The 19,862-nt window shown below is 45.8% G+C and overlaps 1 protein-coding gene and 1 pseudogene across 1 annotated transcript; one reads left to right on the forward strand and one right to left on the reverse strand.

The window, feature by feature from the left end:
• Window positions 1-286: 286 nt before the first annotated feature.
• On the reverse strand, window positions 287-2,206 carry LOC122109554 (annotated as a pseudogene).
• A 450-nt stretch (window positions 2,207-2,656) lies between these two features.
• Window positions 2,657-18,469, forward strand: Henmt1 (HEN methyltransferase 1). Its single transcript, XM_042678267.1, has 8 exons — window positions 2,657-2,735; window positions 3,268-3,370; window positions 4,927-5,055; window positions 7,583-7,695; window positions 8,540-8,674; window positions 13,822-14,001; window positions 15,212-15,389; window positions 17,748-18,469. The coding sequence occupies exons 2-8, from the start codon at window positions 3,344-3,346 to the stop codon at window positions 18,174-18,176; spliced, it is 1,191 nt and encodes a 396-aa protein (XP_042534201.1). The 5' UTR covers window positions 2,657-2,735; window positions 3,268-3,343; the 3' UTR covers window positions 18,177-18,469.
• The last annotated feature ends 1,393 nt before the right edge of the window (window positions 18,470-19,862 follow it).

The raw sequence follows: 19,862 nt of genomic DNA on the forward strand, positions 1-19,862 counted from the left end.
GTTTAAACAGACTGTGTATAGCAGAATGCATAGTCACTGCATGATAGAAAGCATGTTTCAGGGGGCTGGGAAGGTGGCTCAGTGGTAGAGCGCTTGCCTTGCATGCTCGAGGCTCTGGGTTCGATTCCGCAGCACCACATAAGCAAAAAGAAAAAAGCCGGAAGTGACGCTGTGGCTCAAGTGGTAGAGCGCTAGCCTTGAGCTGAAGAGCTGAGGGACAGCGCCCAGGCCCAGAGTTCAGGCCCCACGACCGGACCCCCCCCCCCCCCAAAAAAAAAGAAAGCATGTTTCAGATACAAGGCAGCCCCTCAGGCTACCCTATTACTTAGGGTTTGCATTATCATTTATGACATTACAGATTATGTGTGACATACTGTTTTTATACATTTAATACTGAAGCTAACAAAAATTCTTATTCTAGGTAGCCATTTGGTTTGTATCAGGAGAAAACAAACCTCCAAAAGTTTAGTGCCTGCCAAGTTGGAATCATTAGCTCAAGTCAGTGAATCAGGTATGCGACACACTTCGCAGTGACTGTTTTCAAGTCCTGGCAAGCCTCTTCTCCCAGGTTGTGCCAGATGATGACATATTTCCAGGATTACCCTCAGGTGTGGTTTTCCCTTTTTATTCGTGTCTGGAGTGACTGATCTGTTACTGAATAATTTCCTTTTCTGACCTCTCTAATGGCTTTCATTTTAATTAATCATAAGTCCTTTCAGAATATCTTCAGAGAGCTCCATCGGTGGAAGTTCTGGAGACGGAAAATCCAAGGGAGGAAGACTGGGTATTGGAATGTTCTTGTCTTTCCCGGTATTTGCCACAAACCTGCCAAGTTGACCAGGCTGTGGCTGTTCTCTGCCTGTGGTGGCAAGCTCCCCAACTCAAGACTTTTCTACAAAGTCAGCATCGACGTCCAGCTCCTCGTCTACTGGACCTTTCAGTAGTCTGGCCTTTTCTGCTTTTAGTTGTTTTCTTTATCTTTCATTCTCAGCCACAAGCAACTCCACGTGCCTCTTCAGTTCTGCAGCTGTGGTTGCCTGCTCCTCTAGCATGGTTTTGGGCACCTTTTGGGGGCTTGGCTTCCAACGCAAGGCTCTGTGGGTTCACTCTTTTGCTGAAGTAAAAACGGTCGTGTGTCTGGGTCTGGGTCAAAGACCCCCATCAGTTTCAGGAAGGCGTGTCTGCACAGAAGGGCTGTCCTGGTGAGAAAAGAGGGGGCCTCTGGCCCTGTGCAGCCCAGGGGTCCGGAGATGCCCGAGGATGGGTAGCCACGTCTGTGTGCTGCTGAGCTTCCCACCTCTCCCGGATGAGGAGGAGCCGTTTCACCTGGCGATCCCTCGGCGATTCCAGCGATACAAGGGCCCGCAGCCCTTTTGTGATCAGAAATGGCCTCTTGGTATTTCCCCCCGAAACCAATAATAACGGTTTGCTCGTCTGCTCCGTCGATGAGCCAGGTTGAGGGGGTCCTTCCATAGACCCCCGGGGTAAGCGGCGGGCCTGAGGGAGGGTAGCAGCGGCGCCGAGAACACACGCAGGGGAGCTGGAGGCGACGCGGCGGCGTGGACCAGGACTCCACTCCGCGCCCGGCGATGGGCGTAGTGGGAACAACTTCCTCCTCCTCCTTCGACGCCTGGCGGCAGACACGCCCCCCCTGCGCCGCCGCCGCCACGCACGGCGTCGTGACGTCACGCCCGCCCGCGGGCTGGTTCCAGGTGGGGAACGTGAAGACGAGAAGTGGGCGGGGCTCCGAGAAGGCGAGGCCGGCGGCTGACTGCGGCGGGAGCGCGCTCAAGCCTTTCCTCTCGCGAGAGGTAGAGCTCTAGCACTCACTCCCTGGTCACGCGATGGGGGGGTGTGACTTTTCAAACTGGAGTACATCTGGCAGGACAGCACCTTCCCGGGCTCTTTCCTTCCAGCTCTCCCCAAACACTCACAATAACAGCTCGGTATCTCTTTACATATAAAATGTCCAGCTGGAGACTCTGGCCGGGACACAGATGACCTTTTCTGGGGTCAGAAGCCCGGCCTACTGCCTGTGGATTAAAGAGCCGGTTGGGTTGGGGTGTATGTGTGTGGGTAGCTGGAAGAACCCCGCTCTTGGTATTTCGGTGTTTGGGATCAAGTGTACCCCGCCTGCAGTCCCCGAAGGCCTCCGTAGGTGACCTGCCCCGGGGTCAGAGGTCGGCTCTCGCCGGGCCGGCCCCATGTGTCACCTGCTATTGGCCAGGACCGTTTCTAGATCTCTCAGGCGGACGCGGGGCCTCGAACGGGGCGGAGGGCGGGAGGGGGAAGCGCCAGGAACCCAACAGCCCTGCCGACCCGGGGCGGAAGGCCGCAGCGCGAGGCCGGGGATGTGGCGGGGCGTGGGGAGGGGGGGGGGGTCGTGGTTCCCCGCAAGGTTCGGATGAAGACCTCGAAAATGGCCTCGGGGCATGCGCCACTGCGGCCGTTGAGACCCCCAAAACCGACGCGTTTGGAGTCCGGAGCCTGGAGGGATGGGTCCTGCGCAGGGCGGCGGCGTCGGGCCGGATCGGGCCGGAGACTGAGCGCACCCGGCGGCGGGGCCGCGCAGGGGTGGCGGCGGGCGGGTAACGTCACGTGACCGCGCCGCACGGGGCGCCGGGGGCGGGGCCTTGGAGTTAAATTGGGGGCGGCGGCCGCGGCCTGGGCGCTTCCCCCCCTGCCGCCTGCCCGCTGCAGGGCTTCGCACCTCGGGCTGGCCTCCGACTGGGAAGGTAAGAGTTGCGACCCGGGACGCTTCCTAAAGATGGCCCGTGTGCTCTTTCTCTTCATCGCCAGGAGGGAATTGCCTTAAGAGCTGGTAGCTGGACCTGGGGCTCGAACTCGAGGCTCAGTGGGAGTGGACAGTAGATGGGGGGGATCTGTGCATTCGAGGATTCACCATGTAAAAGCTCGGAGGGAACTGGATCCGTGTTGCAGCGTCCTTAGTTTCTGAAAGGCTTCCTCTCCCACACTTCCCCGTTCCCCCCTCAAAGTTTCCATCTTGAAAAAGTTCCTGGGAGCCATGTGGATGAGGTTGATTGAGTATACCTAAGCAGTGAAAACAGGCAGGACTCTGAAGTTGGTTACCACGTTGAAACAATAGTAAAAGGAGGGAATGTTGATTTAGGAGATGAACCTGTCTGCTCAAACAAATCCTGTGTTTCATGGTAAAACTTGAGGAGGGGAAAGAGCTCAGTCTCTTTTCCATCTTGTCTGGCCGTCCTTTCCAGACATCTTATAAAAATGAATATTTGATAATTACAGCTCAGTGGCTGCCGATTGTCTTATACAGAGTTTGAAGGATATATCTGCGTTTTGTCTCAACCCCAACTTGGAAACAATGGAAATGGAAGAAAAGAACATTCTGGTAAATGCTACCATTCATATCCTCTTATAATGACTAGGAGTTATTACAGTGGTGTACTGTGAGGAGATTACAAAAAAAATCTACAACATTTAGGAGGATGTTGAACTAAAAGAGGTGACACATGCAGGGAATATCCACATTGGGTGTTTTCAAAGTAATGTAGAGTTACTTCCCCCTCCCCCCAAAAAAAACACAGTTTGGGATGAATGTGCAAATGTGTGTGTTGGTACTGGGGTTTGAACTCAGAGCCTCAAGTTCTTGCTTAGTTTTTCCACTCTACCACTTGAGAGCCACAGCCCCACAGCTTTTTGTTTACCTGGGCTGGCTTTGAATCATCAGCCTCAGATTTCAGCCTTCTGAGTAGCTGGGATTACAGGTGTGAGCCACTAGCATCCAGTTTACCTAGAGATTTTTAAATGTGGAGTGTGTTTAAGGAGGTCTTGATTGATGCCGAAGAATTTTTATTTGTATAAAGTTTCCAGGTGAAGATGCCACTGGTTTGGGACCCGCACTTGAGAAACCCAAGCTGTAGATCCTTGCTGTTCAGTAGGCATCAATTTTATTTAAAAATAGCCATCGGGCTGGAAGTATAGCTCATTGGTGGAGTGTTTGCCTAGCATGCACGAGGCTCTGTGATGGATTACCAGCACAGAAAAAGAGTTGCATGTATGGAATGTGTTTGTACTGCTGTGGACCACATGCAAGGCAAGACCTCTACCTTGAAGCTATATCCCCAACCCTGCATGTGTCTTATTTTTATTGAACAGTTACTCTAGCTATCAAGGACCTTTTAGTCTACTCCTTTATTATAATATGGATATATATAGATTAGCCTTATAAATCCTCCTTTTTGGGAGAGAGTCTATTGAAGGAAAGATTAACATTATTTAATTTAGGACTATTGCAAGAGCATGGCTGAAGGGCTTTTCAACCTAGATGCATACAGCAAAGGCAGCTGCGTCTTTGAATCCAAGGGGTAAAATGTGGAGCATAGTGTGAGTGGCTAGATGGTTACGAGGAAGCATTAAGGCTAGTAAGGTTCTTGTCATTAATATTTACTAGGAATCCTGCTGAAGGCCATGAGTTTGGACATCAGCGGTAGGCAATAAACAATTTGATTAGTAGAACTCCTCCATTGCTTTCTTCATGCTCTCCTTTTACTTTCAAATAAACTTACTTTGATTTTTTGATTAGATCATGAAAGTGATCATAAATCAAATAATAGCAAGATTTGTTGTGAGCTGATTAGTTGAATTCTTGCTAAAACTGTGCTATGCAGGTCAGAGACTAGACTGAGATTATTAACATGCCTGGTAGAGGCTCAGAGGAGGTGACCAAAGTTTGGTGGACTCTTAATTAGTAAAATATTTTCTAGCTCCCTGTCTATCCAGACCATAGGCTTTGGCAGTTCAGTCTATAAAAGCCCATCCCTTTAGTGGCTTCTAATGGTTGGTTTTAAATAGATTTATGGGTGATGTTCCTTTCCATGGAAACTAAGGTGTAAGGACTGTGGAGGAAGTGCACTGCTGCCTAATGATTTTTTTTAATGCTTTCAGTGCAATAGTGTGGTGGCTCATAATTTTGAAGAAGTTTGCCCAGAGAAGGTAATAAAGTTTAAACCTCCACTATACAAGCAGCGATACCAGTTTGTTAGAGATTTAGTGGATCGTCATAGACCCAAGAAGGTAGGTATCTTGATTTCCAAACATTTAAGTACTAAGTCGATCCTATCAAGTGTTTGTCAACACTAGTAAGGAGTAAAGTGAAATTCTTTTCTTCTTTCTTTCCTTGTGCTGGAGATTCAACTCAGGGCTTTGGCATGTTAGACAAGGGCTGAACCACTGAGTTACAACCCCAGTCCAAAGAGAGACTTTAGATACAAGGTCTGGTTCTGTTGTGTAGGCTAGTTCCAAACTCTTGGGCTCAAGTGATTCTACTGCTTCAGCTTCCTAAGTTCAGACAGGTATGCCCACCAGGAAAGCAAGCCGTGACCAAAATCTCTAGATGTCTTGTGTTAAGCATAGTAGCCATGAGTTCAGCTAAATTATGAGGAGTGTGTGTGTGTGTGTGTGTGTGTGTGTGTGTGTGTATGTGTATGTGTGTGTCTTGTCCTGGGGCTTGAACTCAGGACCAACCTGGGCATTAGCCCTTCAGCTAAATTATGAGGAGGGTGTGTGTGTGTGTGTGTGTGTGTGTGTGTGTGTGTGTGTGTGTGTGTGTGTGTGTGTGTGTGTGTGTGTGTGTGTGTGTGTGTGTGTGTGTGTGTGTGTGTGTGTGTGTGTGTGTGTGTGTGTGTGTGTGTGTGTGTGTGTGTCTTGTCCTGGGGCTTGAACTCAGGACCAACCTGGGCATTAGCCCTTCAGCTAAATTATGAGGAGGGTGTGTGTGTGTGTGTGTGTGTGTGTGTGTGTGTGTGTGTGTGTGTGTGTGTGTGTGTGTGTGTGTGTGTGTGTGTGTGTGTGTGTGTGTGTGTGTGTGTGTGTGTGTCTTGTCCTGGGGCTTGAACTCAGGACCAACCTGGGCATTAGCCCTTCAGCTAAATTATGAGGAGGGTGTGTGTGTGTGTGTGTGTGTGTGTGTCTTGTCCTGGGGCTTGAACTCAGGACCAACCTGGGCATTAGCCCTGAACATTTTTGCTCAAGGCTACTGTTCTACCACTTGAGCTACAGCCTCCATTCTGGATTTTTTGGTGCTTAATTGTAGATAAGAGTCTCACGGACTTGCCTGCCTAGGCTCAGATCTGCCTTCTCAGATCTCAGCCTCCTGAGTAGCTAGGATTACAAATGTGAGCCACCAGCAGCTGGTGATTTTTTTTTTTTTTTTTTTTTGGAGATAGGGTCTGACTATGTTGTCTAGGCTGCTCTTGAACTCTGGGCTCAAGGGACTGTGCTTCATCCTCTTGAGGAAGTAGGACTACAGGCATATGGAGGATTCTTGTAGAGAGACTGTATTTGCTCCTGCTCAGGACAGGTCATAGCAGAGAGGCATAGAACAAGGAAGAGTCATTAAGGGAAAGTGTGGTTAAGGGAATTTTGTTTCCATTCTTCAGAAGCAACAGATAGAGTGGAAACATCATCATATTTGGCTTATGGAGGCTGGTATTCCTTGCAGAGTTCCTTTCTCAGAACATAAAGCCTAGCAGATCCTTTAATCTCTTACCAGGAGCACAGGGATCAGGTGGAGGTCAACATTGCCACGCTTAAATGGGAAGAGAATCTTAATTGGATGTGATTGATCTTGTAGAGTCCACATTTTTGGAGTTAGTCAGAGCATCAAACTGGTATTGTGGCCACAGGTGTTGCGATTCTTTGTAAATTGGGTAAGTGGGCCAAGATGGCCCACACTTGTAGTCATAGCCATTTGGGAGGCTGAGGCAAGTGGATTGGTTAAGCCTAGGAGTTTGTGACTAGTCTGGACAACACATGAAACAGAAAAAGGAACAAGCTTTGATAATGGCTTAACAGGTCTGCTCTTCAACTTCTGAGGAAAGTCATGATTTCGTACATAGATGAACATATATACCTGGTTAGTATCCTCATGGATTTGCTATTCTAGCTGTAAACTAGATGTTGGTAAGATGAACTTCTAGGTTTCTTTTTCTTCCCTGTGTTAAACTCAAGTAAGATTCTTCAGTATGTGTGGGCTTCCCTTTTTTTTTTTTTAAACTGCACTGTGTCTGTCTCTGCACATGGGCGCAAAGATGCAGATGTTGAAGTCTGTGCCATTATGCACATTTGTACTCAAAGCATCTCAAATGGTCTTTTTAGCTGTTTGGAGATTAATTGAGAATGACATGTGGCTTGCTGTGATTGTTTTATCAAAACAATTAATGAGGCTCTGTGAAAACTTTGTGAAACTTTGTGTGGTAAGAGCATTTCTTGCTGAAACATACCAAGAATGTTTAAGACTCCAAATTCTGATTCTATGTGAACATGTCCCCATCTTTCTCCCTTTTTCATTCATCCAATAGATATCAGTTATTTGGGAATAGGAACTTCTTTTATTTTCACCATTGCCACTTACGTATACTCAGGTGTATAAAGTCTCAGATTAATTTGCTTTTTGTGTACAATATACTACCCAAAAGACTGTTCTATACAATAATTTTATTGTGGTTTACTACTGTTACACAATCTCCCCCCTCCCCAGTATTGTTGTCCATACTTCTGTGGCTACAAATGTCTTTGAAATGATATTCTGTCTCATCTACAGGTTGCAGACCTGGGATGTGGTGATACTGAGCTCCTAAGGCTGCTAAAAATCTACCCATGCATTCAACTGCTTGTTGGGGTAGATATCGATGTGGAAAAATTACAGTCTAATGGGTAATACTTAGTGATATGATGGGGATGTGGTTTGTTTTCCAAGAGCATTGGTTTTGAGTGTGGTTGCTAAAGTGGCGGCGGCGGCAGTGGTGGTGGTGGTGGGTTTATAAAACAAGTCTACTTCAGGTGTGCTTGGCTCCTTCATTCCACTACTTCCCTTTCCACTTTCCACTTCTCTAATATATCACATTTTCACAGATTATTTTTTTCCCCTAAAGAACACAAAGCCGAACATTATTGGTACAAAGAGAGCTGGAAGACTAAATATTCAAATGAGAACAAAAGCTGATATTCAGAATCTTGTTCTCCTTGGCCAGTAACTTCCTGCTATTAGAGGAAGTTACCCTAGGACCTACTGTTTAGTTTGTGAAGATGAGGTAAACAGCGAAGGCTGATTTACATCACTGTAGGTAGAAAGTTCTGAGTTACATAGCTAGTGAGAATTTCCTTTTCTTTTTCTTTTTTTACTTTTTGTCATTCCTGGGGATTGAATCAAGACCTGGGCACTGTCCAGGAGATTTTGTTGCTCAAGGCTAGCCACTTGAGCTACAGCTCCATTTCCAGATTTTTGGGTGCTTAGTTGGAGATTAGGAGGCTCATAGACTTTTCTGCCTGGGCTGGCTTTGAACCTTGATCCTCAGATCTCAGCCTCCTGAGTAACTAGGATTACAGGGTTGAGTCACCAATGCTCAGCTTCTTTTTATTTTTATAGGGCTAGGGATCAAACCCAGGGTCCCATATGCTAGGTAAACACTGTTCCATGGAGCCACCCCCAGTGTGAGAACTTCTAAATAACTTTTGTGTTGAGAATGTTTCTTACTTTTGCAATCATTTTTTTTTCCAGACATCATTTATCTCCTTATTTGGGAGAATTTGTAAAACCCCGGGATCTGGATTTGACTGTTACCTTATATCATGGATCTGTTGTAGAGAGAGACTCTCGTTTGCTTGGATTTGACTTGATAACATGCATCGAATTGTAAGTTTTAAACTCTAGTAACAACAAGGGAGAATTAGCTTCAATAATGTTAGTACCCTAAGTGTTTAGGTCACTGCAAAGGGTATCCAGGTCCTTCCCCGGGCATCCCATTGGGCGTATATAATGCTTGCCTGTCTCTTCAATGCTAATTTTGATCTTCCCAGTCATGGTGTGTGTTTGCTCTTGTGTATTATTGCTGGTTTGATTTTCCACACCATGAGCAGGCAATCTGGGCAGAGGCTTACTGAGTCCATGTAGATATTTTGTTCCTCATCTATATTTACCTAGATTTAGCATCAACAGTGCTTCTTGTCTGACTTGTCTTTATTAAAATGGTGGCAAGTGGCTGGGAAGGTGGCTCAGTGGTAGAGTGCTTGCCTTGCATACATGAGGCCCCAGGTTCGATTCCGCAGCACCACATAAGCAGAAAAAGCTGGAAGTGGTGCTGTGGCTCAAGTGGTAGAGCGCTAGCCTTGAGCTGAAGAGCTGAGGGACAGTGCCCAGGCCCAGAGTTCAGGCCCCACAGCCGGCAAAAATAAATAAATAAAATTAAAAAATAAAATGGTGGCAAATGTGTTCTGCAACTCCAGTTTTCCTTCTACATTTATATATTATCCCTGGCATTTTACTATGCATAACAGTTCTCCCATAAGTGGAACTCATGAATTCCTTTATTATCCTCTTGCGGTAGTCATCTTCCTGCCCCTCCTGCTGGGATTATAGATATGTGCTATTATAACTTGATAGGCATGCCCCCAGATAACACACACACACACACACACACACACACACACACATTCTCACACTTAAATGGTTTGTGATTTATTACTGCATTTATTTTCTTGTTCATTATCTCAGGATTTCTCACCGAGGAGGCCTATCAAATTGATGTCTTTGTGATATGTCTTATTTGTAAGCACTTTTTTCTGACATTACAAAATGTTCTAGGCTCCTCTCCCACCATTCCTTCCTCAACCCTGGAATGAACTGTTCTACAAAGGAGTTGTGTACTTTATATGGGACTAGTGTTTACAAAAAGGTTTATGCTTCACGCTCACCTTTTTTTTATGCCAGTCCTTGGGCATGATCTCAGGGCCTGGGCACACAGTTTTCTTTCTTTTTTTTCATGGGGCTAATTGGAGATAAGAGATTCACAGACCTTTCTGCTCAGGCTGGCTTTGAATCGATCTTCAGATCTCAGCCTCCTTAGTAGCTAGAATTACAGATGTGAGCCACTGGCGCCTGGCTTAATACCATCTTTTAATATTAATAGGCTTACTTTGAGATTGGTTTGCTTACTGGTGTATTCAGGTTGATTTCTAATGCTCAGTAATGGAACTGTTCCTCCTGAGTAGAAAGTTTACCCCCCCTGTCCCCCACTCCTTTTTGGTTGCCTGGCATATTTTAGGCACCTAATTAATGTTCGATATTAGTTACAGGAAACTTAGGAAGATCAAAGGAACAGTGAATAAGAATGGCACTGAGCTGGTGGTGTGGCTTAAATGGTAGAGTTCCTGTTTGTAACAAGTATGAGGATCTTAGTAATCTCCCCCCCTCTCCCCCCCCCCCCCCTCAAAAGGCAACTAGTATTTTGGTTTTACCATTTACCCATAAGTATATCAATTTTTCAAAAATCAGTGCTGAAGATTGAACTTATGGTTTATATATGTTAAGCTCTTTCCTGAGCGTATTACTAATCCCAGCTCCTCCTATTTTCTAATGTATCATGAAGCAGCCACTTATTGTAGCAGAATTATGTTATGCGCTGGCCACATGTATTAAACTTCTCCTTGCTGCGACAAATACCAAGAGATAATTTAAAGGAGAAAAGATTTATTTTGGCTCTCGAATTCAGGAATTTCGTTTCATAGCCAGCTTGCTCTATTGCTGTGGGCCGGTGGCAAGGCAGAACATCATCGCAGAGAGAGTTACTTCATGGTGGCCAGGAAGAAGAGAGGGACAGAAGGAGCCAGGGCCAATCTGCCTCTCCAGAATACAACTCTTACTGACCTCCTTCCTCCAAAATAGGCCTCACCTTGTAAAGTTTCTGAAATAGTGCCACCTGCTGGAGTCTTGTGTCTCAACATAGGAGCCTGTGGGGGACATTTCACAGGGAACTATAATACCTTAAGTTTCAGTGTATAGAATTGTGTAGAGAGTGCAAAGAAGCCAAGCAGGGCAAGAGGATTCAAGAGAATCAGAGCTATGGCTGCTGGGAGAGGGTTAGGCTGAGAAGAGTAACAGCTCATCAGTTCATCTAAATTTAGTGCTGCTTCCTGTATCTGGTTGAAAGGTTGTGATACAATCTTTCTGTGAAGCTCATCACAGTCCTGAGAATCAGGGGCCGCTGTGCCGATAAGGGTGTCCTTGTCTCAGAAGGAGATTGGCTCATTACGTTATTCATGTTATTCATGTATGTTATTCTACATAGCTCTTGGTTTCCCTGGAAATTCGTTTGAAGCTTGAGCTCTTTATAGCAGTTTTGTCAGTGTCTAAGACTTGTGTGTTTTCTTTTTTTTTTTTCTTATTTCTTTTGGTTGGTCATGGGGCCTGAACTCTGGGCCTGGGTGCTGTCCCTCTTGAGCTCTTCAGTTCAAGACTAGCACTCTAAAGCCGGGCGCTGGTGGCTCACGCCTGTAATCCTAGCTACTCAGGAGGCTGAGATCTGAGGATCGCGGTTCAAAGCCAGCCCGGGCAGGAAAGACCGTGAGACTCCTATCTCCAATAAACTACCAGAAAACCGGAAGTGGCGCTGTAGCTCAAGTGGTAGAGCGCTCGCCTTGAGCTGAAGAGCTGAGGGACAGCGCCCAGGCCCAGAGTTCAAGCCCCACGACCGACAGAAAAAAAAAAAAAGACTAGCACTCTACCACTTGAGCCACACCGCCACTTCTGGCTTTTTCTGCTTATGTGATGCTGAGGAATTGAACCCAGAGCTTCATGCCTGCTAGGCAAACACTCTACCGCTGAGCCACCTTCCCAACCCGGGTTTCCTTTTTGTTGGTGGTGTTGTTTGCTTGCTTGCTTGTTTTGCTTTTGTTTTAGGGCACATTGATTAGATAGAATATCAGTATTTTTTTCAGATTCTTTTTCTGCTAATGTTTCTAATAACAAAGTTATAGCAGTTGCAGAATTGGTACAAGGAACTCTCCTGTCCATCACCCAGATTCACTGATTGCCTACCTTTGATCACATTTATTTAAGTCTTGTCTTCATTTCCTATGTGTATTTTTCTTTTGAATAATTTGAAAGTAAGTTGGAGACACTGTTTTCTTTTTTTTTTTAACCTCTACCTATGTGTGCTGAACACATTTTTCCAATAAAAAATGCCTTCCCTTCCATAACCATAATATCCTTTATGAAGGAATTTAACAGTGACATATTTTTACTATATTACTAGCTAATGTATAGTCCATACTAAAAATTCATCACTTGTTCCAGTAATATTTTTCTATAGTTATTTTAAAAATTTAATGATAGTTTAGACCAGTCCAGGATCACACAATGTTCTTAGTTACTATGTCTGTTGGGTATCTGTTCTTTAATCTGAACAGGTCTTCTCAGTATGCTTCATTTGCCATTTCACCCTTTTTTCCCTAGCGCTGTAGCCCTAGTCCATCCTCTATTTCTTTCTTTTTTTTTTTTTTGGTTGGCCGTGGGGCTTGAACTCGGCCTGGGCGCTGTCCCTCAGCTCTTCAGCTCAAGGCGAACGCTCTACCACTTGAGCTACAGAGCCACTTCCAGTTTTCTGGTGGTTTATTGGAAATAGGAGTCTCATGGTCTCTCCTGCCCGGGCTGGCTTTGAACCGTGATCCTCAGATCTCAGCCTCCTGAGTAGCTAGGATTACAGGCGTGAGCCACCAGCGCCCGGCTCATCCTCTATTTCTTTAAAAAATTTTTATTGTAAAGGTGATGTACAGAGGGATTACAGTTAGATAAGTCAGGTAATGAGTATATATTTTTTCCTGAACAATCTCACCCCCTCCCTCATTTTCTCCCAGTCCTCCCCCACTTACCCCTTGCCCCCCCCCCCACCCCCCCCCCCCCCCCCCGCCCTGTAGTTGTATAGTTCATTTCCAGTATAGGGTCTAGCAAGTATTACTGCTGAATTAGTTCACCCTTTGTCCCACCATTTCTACGCTTCCCCTTCCCCCATCCTTTATTTCTGAAGAGTACATGCTAATTATTTTGTAGAAGGTCTCTCCATCTGGGTCTATTACTTCATTACTAGATTGAGCGCTTGCACATTCATGTATTCATTTATTTTTTGAAATGGTATTGGGGCTTAAACTCAGCCCCTTATCTCTTTTGCTCAAGGATGGTGCTCTACCACTTGAGCCACAGCTCTACCTTTGGCATTTTGGTAGTTAATTGGATATGAGACTCATAGACTTTCCTGCCTGGGCTGGCTTCCATGATTCTCGAATCTCAGCCTCTTGAATAGCTAGGATTACAGATGTGAACCACTGGTGCCCAACTTTATTTATTTTTGGTGTTGAGGATTGAACACATTGCTCTGGGCTTGTGTAGCACATGTTCTACCACCCTGCACTCCAGGGAGTGCATTTTTTTTTTGTTGGTCCTGGGGCCTGAACTCTGGGCCTGGGCACTGTCCCTCAGCTCTTCCCTCAGCTCTTCTGCTCAAGGCTAGCGCTCTACCACATGAGCCACAGCACCACTTCTGGCCTTTTCTACTTATGTGGTACTGAGGAATCGAACCCAGGGCCTCATGCATGTGAGGCAAGCACTCTACCACTGAGCCACCTTCCCAGCCCAAGGGAGTGTATTTTTTCTGAAAATACTATAGTCCAATGTTTTTTCTTGGTACATTTTACCAAGGAGGTCAAGCTCAGATACCTTTTTGAGGAGTTTTTGACAATGAGTTCTTTAGAGCACAGCAAAGGACCTTAGTGTTGGCTAAGAGAGTACTGAGGGAAGAGTTGAGGGTGGGCAGGCAAGGATTAGAATATGTAGAAAAGTATATATAATTGCGGTGGCTCATGGCAGTAGTATATTCAAAGAAGGGAGAAATCAACATGAGATAGGAATTATTTTTGCTAAATCGAGTAGGAATTGATTAGGAATTTGCTAAATTATTTACTTTCAAGTGAAGCTACAATTATTATATTTTCCCCTATTAACCATTTTAGAATAGAACATTTGGATTCAGATGACCTGGCCAGATTTCCTGAAGTGGTATTTGGATACCTGTCACCAGCCATGATTGTCATCAGCACACCAAACTCTGAATTCAACCCCCTGTTTCCTACAGTGACCCTGAGAGATGCGGATCATAAATTTGAGTGGAGTAGAGTGGAGTTTCAGACCTGGTTCGTTCCCAAGGGTTTTGTTTGTTTGTTGGGAATCCTTCTGGAGTTTAAAGCTTAAACAGTAAACCTTAATCCTTATATCTTACCTAAATTATTTCTTCCTTGAGTAGAATTCCAGGTAAAGAGATCCACAAGGGAACCACCACACTTGGGCAGCTGTGGAAAGGGTGTGAGGGCTGCCAGGTACTGTTTGGGTTGAAGGCATCTGTAGCTTTGGGGTTGGGATGAGATGTAAAATGAGGAAGGCTGTGAGGTGAGCCTCAGACCAAGGGTGGCTCCTTGGGTTTGCTCCCATTTCCTCCTCATCTACCCCTCTCTTTCTCTGCCTGCCCCTTAATTTTGCCTTTTCCATACTCTTGTGGTAACTTGGAAACTGGTACTATGTTACTGCCTCTGCTTCTCACAGAAGCCAGGCAATCCTTGCTGTTGTTGCTGCATTATATAGTGGTCTAAGAATGTGTAACTTAGATTTTTTGAGGGGGGGGTCTGTCGTGGGGCTTGAACTCTGGGCCTAAGTGCTGTCACTCAGCTGTTCAGCTCAAGGCGAGGGCTCTACACTTGAGCCACAGTGCCACTTCTGGTGGTTTATTGGAGATAAGAGTCTCACTCCTGCCCAGGCTGGCTCTGAACCACAGTCCTCAGATTTCAGCCTCCTGAGTAGCCCACTGGCACCTGGCACTTAGAAGATTTTTGTTATGTTTTTGACACATTTATTAATGTAGTTTTTATGTGTCAATTTTGGGGCTTAAACTCAGGATCTGAGCGCTATCCCTTAGCTTTTTTTTTTTTTTTTTAACTGAAGGCTGGCATTCTACCACTTGGAGTCACAGCTCCACTTCTGGATTTTTGCTGGCTAATTGGAGATAAGAGTTGTATGGACATTCTGGCCCAGGCTGACTTTGTACCAAGGTGCTTAGATCTTAGCCTCTGAGTAGCCAGGATGACAGGTGTGAGCCACCAGTGTTTGGCTTTTGTTTTCTTAAGACTGGATCTTGCTGCGTAGCCCAGACTGTCCTTGAACTCAATCCCTGATCCTTCTGCCTAATCCTCCCTCGTGCTTAGATTACAGATGTGTACCACCACAGCTGGATTAGAATTGTTATTATCTTTTCTGTGTTTTCTACTGTGATTGGACTTTATTTAATGCTTGTTTAGTTACTTAAAACTAGTTCTTTGTTGAGACTCTTTTTTCCTTATTATTTTGTTTCAGGGCTTTACAAGTGGCAAATTGCTATAACTACTCTGTGGAGTTCACTGGGGTAGGGGAGCCTCCAGTGGGAGCTGAGCATGTTGGGTACTGTACCCAGATAGGCGTCTTCCGGAAAACCAGTGGGAAGGCTCTAGAATCCTGTGCTTCAGAGCAGCACGACCAGCATGTTTATAAAGCTGTGAGTATTAAGCATTCTTTGTGAGGAGGAACTCCTTGCAAGTACATTGGTTGGATGGTGAATTTTTTTTTTTTTTTTTTTTTTTTTTTTGGGGTCCGGTCATTGGGCCTGAACTCTGGGCCTGGGCGCTGTCCCTCAGCTCTTCAGCTCAAGGCTAGTGCTCTACCACTTGAGCCACAGTGCCACTTCCGGTTTTTTTCTTTTTGCTTATGTGGTGCTGGGAATCGAACCCAGGGCCTCAGGCATGCAAGGCAAGCGCTCTACCACTGAGCCACCTTCCCAGCCCGGGATGGTGAATTTTTAAAAATTTGGTGAAAATCTCCAAGATGAATGTCAGTGTTCTTAGTCTTGAAAGATCCTGAAGGCTATGACTAGAGTTGATCTATTGTTGGTCTATGTTGGTTTCTATCCCTAGAGACTTCCTGGCATCTTGGGTGGTTTATTTTTTGGGTGTGGGGGAATCAGTCATGGGGCTTGAACTCAGGACCTGGGCACTGTCCCTGAGCTCTTTCACTCAAGGCTAGTGTTCTACCATTTTGAGCCACAGCTCCACTTCTGGCTTTTGAGTCACTAATTGGAGATAAGAGTTTCACGGGGACTTTTCTGCCTGGGCTGCCTTTGAACTGCAATCTTCAGACCTTAGCCTCTTAGCCTCCTAAGTAGTTAGGCTTACTGGCATGAGGCACTGGGACTTGGCTTCATCTTTTTAATGGTATTGGATTTGAGTGCTAGGTCTTAATACTTGGTAGGCAGGTGCTCTACTACTGGAGCCATGCCTCCAATCCTTTTTGCTCTGAGTAGTTTTAAGGTAGGTTCTTTCTTTTTCCCAAGGCCAACCTGGATCGCAATGTTTATGCTCCTACCATAGTTATCTCAACTACGCTATCTGACAGACCTGCACCACTGTGCCCAGGTTTTTGTGTTGAGATGGCATTTTGTGGACTTTTTGCCTAAGCTGACTTCAATTGCAGTCTTTCTAATCTCAGCCTTCAGAGTAACCAAGATTATAGGTGTGTGCCACTGTGTCTTCTTGGAATTTCTCAAGGCATTTTTTTTTTGGGGGGGGGGGTCTGGTCACTGGGGCCTGAACTCTGGGCCTGGGCGCTATCCCTCAGCTCTTCAGCTCAAGGCTCTACCACTTGAGCCACAGCACCACTTCTGACTTTTTTCTTTTTTTGCTTATGTGGTGCTGAGGAATTGAACCCAGGGCCTCATGCATGCAAGGCAAGTGCTCTACCACTGAGCCACCTTCCCAGCCCTTTTTTTTTAAAGATTTATTTTTATTTTTTTTTACTTTTGGTCGGTCGTGTGCCTTGAACTCTGGGCCTGAGCGCTGTCCCTCAGCTCTTCAGCTCAAGGCTAGTGCTCTACCACTTGAGCTACAGTGCCACTTCTTCTCAAGGCATTTTATGAGGAACAGTGTCTGTTAGAGGTATTCTTAGAGTATTTCAAAGCAATACTTAAGCAGCCTCATTTGTAAAGAGAAAACCAGCAACTTCTTCTCCCCTGATAGATTCAAGAAATGACTATTAGAACTGAGCTCTGGGCTGGGAACATAGCATTGTAGAACAGCCCTCACCTACCACTCACAAGGACCTGGGTTCTGTTTTTAGAATATACACAAAAGCATCTGATCCTCCAAAAGGAACACATTCATCTCTTCGGCTTAACTATTCTATTTTCTTTTTTTGTGTGTTGGTCCTGGGGCTTATACTTGGAGCCTAGGCCCTGTCCCTGAGCTTTTTTTGCTCAAGGTTGGTGCTCTACCACTAGAGCCTCAACTCCACTTCCAGCTCTTTTTTGGTGCTTAATTGGAGATTTTATGGCCTTCCCTGCTTAGGCTGGCTTTGAACCATGATCCTCAGATCTCAGCCTCCTGAGGAGCTAGGATTACAGGCGTAAACTTCTGGTACCAGGCTCTATTGTTTTTTCTTTCTTTGGGTCAGGGTCTTAACTCTGTTGCCCAGAGTAGCCTTGAACTCCTGGGGAAGCAGCCTTCCTGCCTTAGCCTCTGTGTGCCATTACTCTTAACTGATTTCCTTCCTTCCCTCCCTTTCCCCTTTAATTCCAAGTAGAAATATTGGGTTAATGTAAATTGGTGGCAGCTTCACTGTGGATTTGGCATTAGAATCAGAAAGCAAATAGGTCATGAATATGAGAGTTTGACCCCCCAACTGCTTCAACGGAGGCATTTGCCTGTTTTGTTTTGTTTTGTTTGAGGAGGGATTTGAACTCAGTGCTGATGTTGAGGCGTTTTGGACATACAGCACACATGGACATAGAGTTGATTCTTACGTGGCAGAGAGTTACTGATGGCCTTAACTTTTTCCTGTATTCAGCGTGTTCTGTTTCTTTCAGGTTTATACGACCACCTACCCAAGTTTACAGCAGGAAAAGATGCTGAAATTTGTGTTGGTCGGGGAAGTGTTGATCCAGGTGGACCACCTGCGATTGTGCCACGGGCGAATGCTGAGAGAACGGGAGAAGGAAGTGGGCCCCAAGCTACCCACCACAGACACCTCCTGGAACCCCCACTTACTGCTGGGCTCAGTCTTCACAGAGGCCGAGAAAACCAGGATAGAGGGGTCACCCAAACCCTTCTGTGAAGGAGACAAGTTTTTCGTACCGCTGCAGAGACTCCTGGCTTATCCCAAATTACACCGTTTTCATGTCGGCGAGGAGAGACTGAGGGCCCTTATTGCCGATTCGGTGTGTTTGAGTAGTGATGGCTCTGCGGTCGTGGTGGACCTGCACAATTCCTGGGATTATCGGCCTGAAGAGAACTGAGCCAGCCATTCAAGAAACATTGACAAATGTTACAGGTCAGGTCCTACGCTGGTGGACAGATAGATGCCCGACAGCCAGTTAGACTCTGCCTGAGAAGGCTGTGAGGGTTTCACTGAAAGTAACGGTGCTTCCCCTTTGAGGAATTTTTCTTTGCTCTTTTTCTCAAGAATGAAGAAATTGGATATGGCAGCATGTTAATTTTGAATTTACCTATATTTTGATGTTACGGCCGTGTATTGAATGTGACATTAAAAAACCTTAAAAGTGATCAAATACACTGTTGTAAACCTTTTCCCAGGAGTTATGAGTGATTTAAATTTTTTTCTAAGACTCTTTTGAGACACATTCTTTCCTGTCATATTTTGCTTAAACAGCATACAAAAAATGAATGTGGGAAAGGATTGTTTGAAAGGCAGAGAAGCCTGGACCTGCTAGAATCGCTGTATCTGTTTTTCCTTCCTGCAGTGGTGGGGATTGAGCCCAGGGCTTTGAGCATGTTAGAAAACTCTACCACTCAGCTACAGCCCCAGCAATGTCCATGCATTTTTGTTGAGTCACTTTTTTTTTCTTTTTGTGCCAGTCCTGGGGTTTTAATTCAGGGCCTATGGGCTGTCCCTGAGCTTCTTTTTTTTTATGCTCAAGGCTAGGACTCTACTACTTGAGTTATAGCTCTACTTCCAGCTTTTTAGTGTTTAAGTGGAGATAAGAGTATCCTGGACGGGCTGGGAAAGTGGCTCAGTGGTAGAGTGCTTGCCTTGCATGCCTGAGGCCCTGGGTTCGATTCCTCAGCACCACATAAGCAAAAAGAAAAAAGCTGGAAGTGGCGCTGTGGCTCAAGTGGTAGAGTGCTAGCCTTGAGCTGAAGAGCTGAGGGACAGCGCCCAGGCCAGGGTTCAGGCCCCACGACCGGATCCCAAAAAAAGAAAAAAAAAAAGAGTATCCTGAACTTTCCTGCCTGACTGGCATTGAACCGCAGTCCTCAGATCTCAGCCTCCTGAGTAGCTACATTACAGGCGTGAGCCATGCGTGTCCAGCCTGAGTCAGTTTTGTTTGAGTTTTGCTTTGCATCCCAGGCTAGTCTGCAACTAATTAGCTATCCTCCACCCTCAGCCTCAGGAGTGCTGGCATTCTAGGTGAACTTGATCATTCTGGCTGTTTCTGTTTTTTGAGCACACCTTCTCTAGAAGGTGTTGGAGTAGTTGAGCAGTGGGAGAGAAAAGTACAGCTTTGCCTAATGGGGGGAAAGCAGTGGATGAAATAATGAAATGATCATGGCCGGCAGGCAGTGGAGCCTGGCTGTCTTAGAGACCCACATGTGCCTCGCTTATTATGGCAAATGTAGCATGCCACCTTAGGGCCAGATGGAGGAATGGCCTTCAGCTTACCACTTGCTTATTTGTAACAACAGAAAAGAGAAGGGAGAAGTGGCATGAGCCAGCTCCCTGGTATGGGTATGTAACAAGTCCTTATGCAACACCACTTCCTCTTGACCAGAATGAAGTCTTTGACCACACCTATCAGTAAGGAAAGTGGAGAAGTAGTCGGATTTCCAGGAAACCATGTGCCCACTTGTTGGAAAGGTCTTAATCACGTAGCCACTGCTTGCCAAGCTCATTTCTCCTTCAGTCACAGGCCTTAATCATAAACCTCCCTTAGTACCTCCATTAACCACCATCCCTACCTGTG

Source organism: Dipodomys spectabilis, unplaced genomic scaffold, assembly GCF_019054845.1.
Source record: "Dipodomys spectabilis isolate Male_0828 unplaced genomic scaffold, ASM1905484v1 ptg000002l, whole genome shotgun sequence".
NCBI lineage: Eukaryota > Metazoa > Chordata > Mammalia > Rodentia > Heteromyidae > Dipodomys > Dipodomys spectabilis.

Bases quoted from the DNA above. Each gene is read 5' to 3' on its own strand.
- Henmt1 (XM_042678267.1), top strand. From the start codon at position 3,344: ATGGAAATGGAAGAAAAGAACATTCTG. The intron at 3,371-4,926 runs GTAAATGCTACC...TAATGCTTTCAG, and splicing joins TGGAAGAAAAGAACATTCTG to TGCAATAGTGTGGTGGCTCA. The intron at 14,002-15,211 runs GTTCGTTCCCAA...ATTTTGTTTCAG, and splicing joins AGAGTGGAGTTTCAGACCTG to GGCTTTACAAGTGGCAAATT.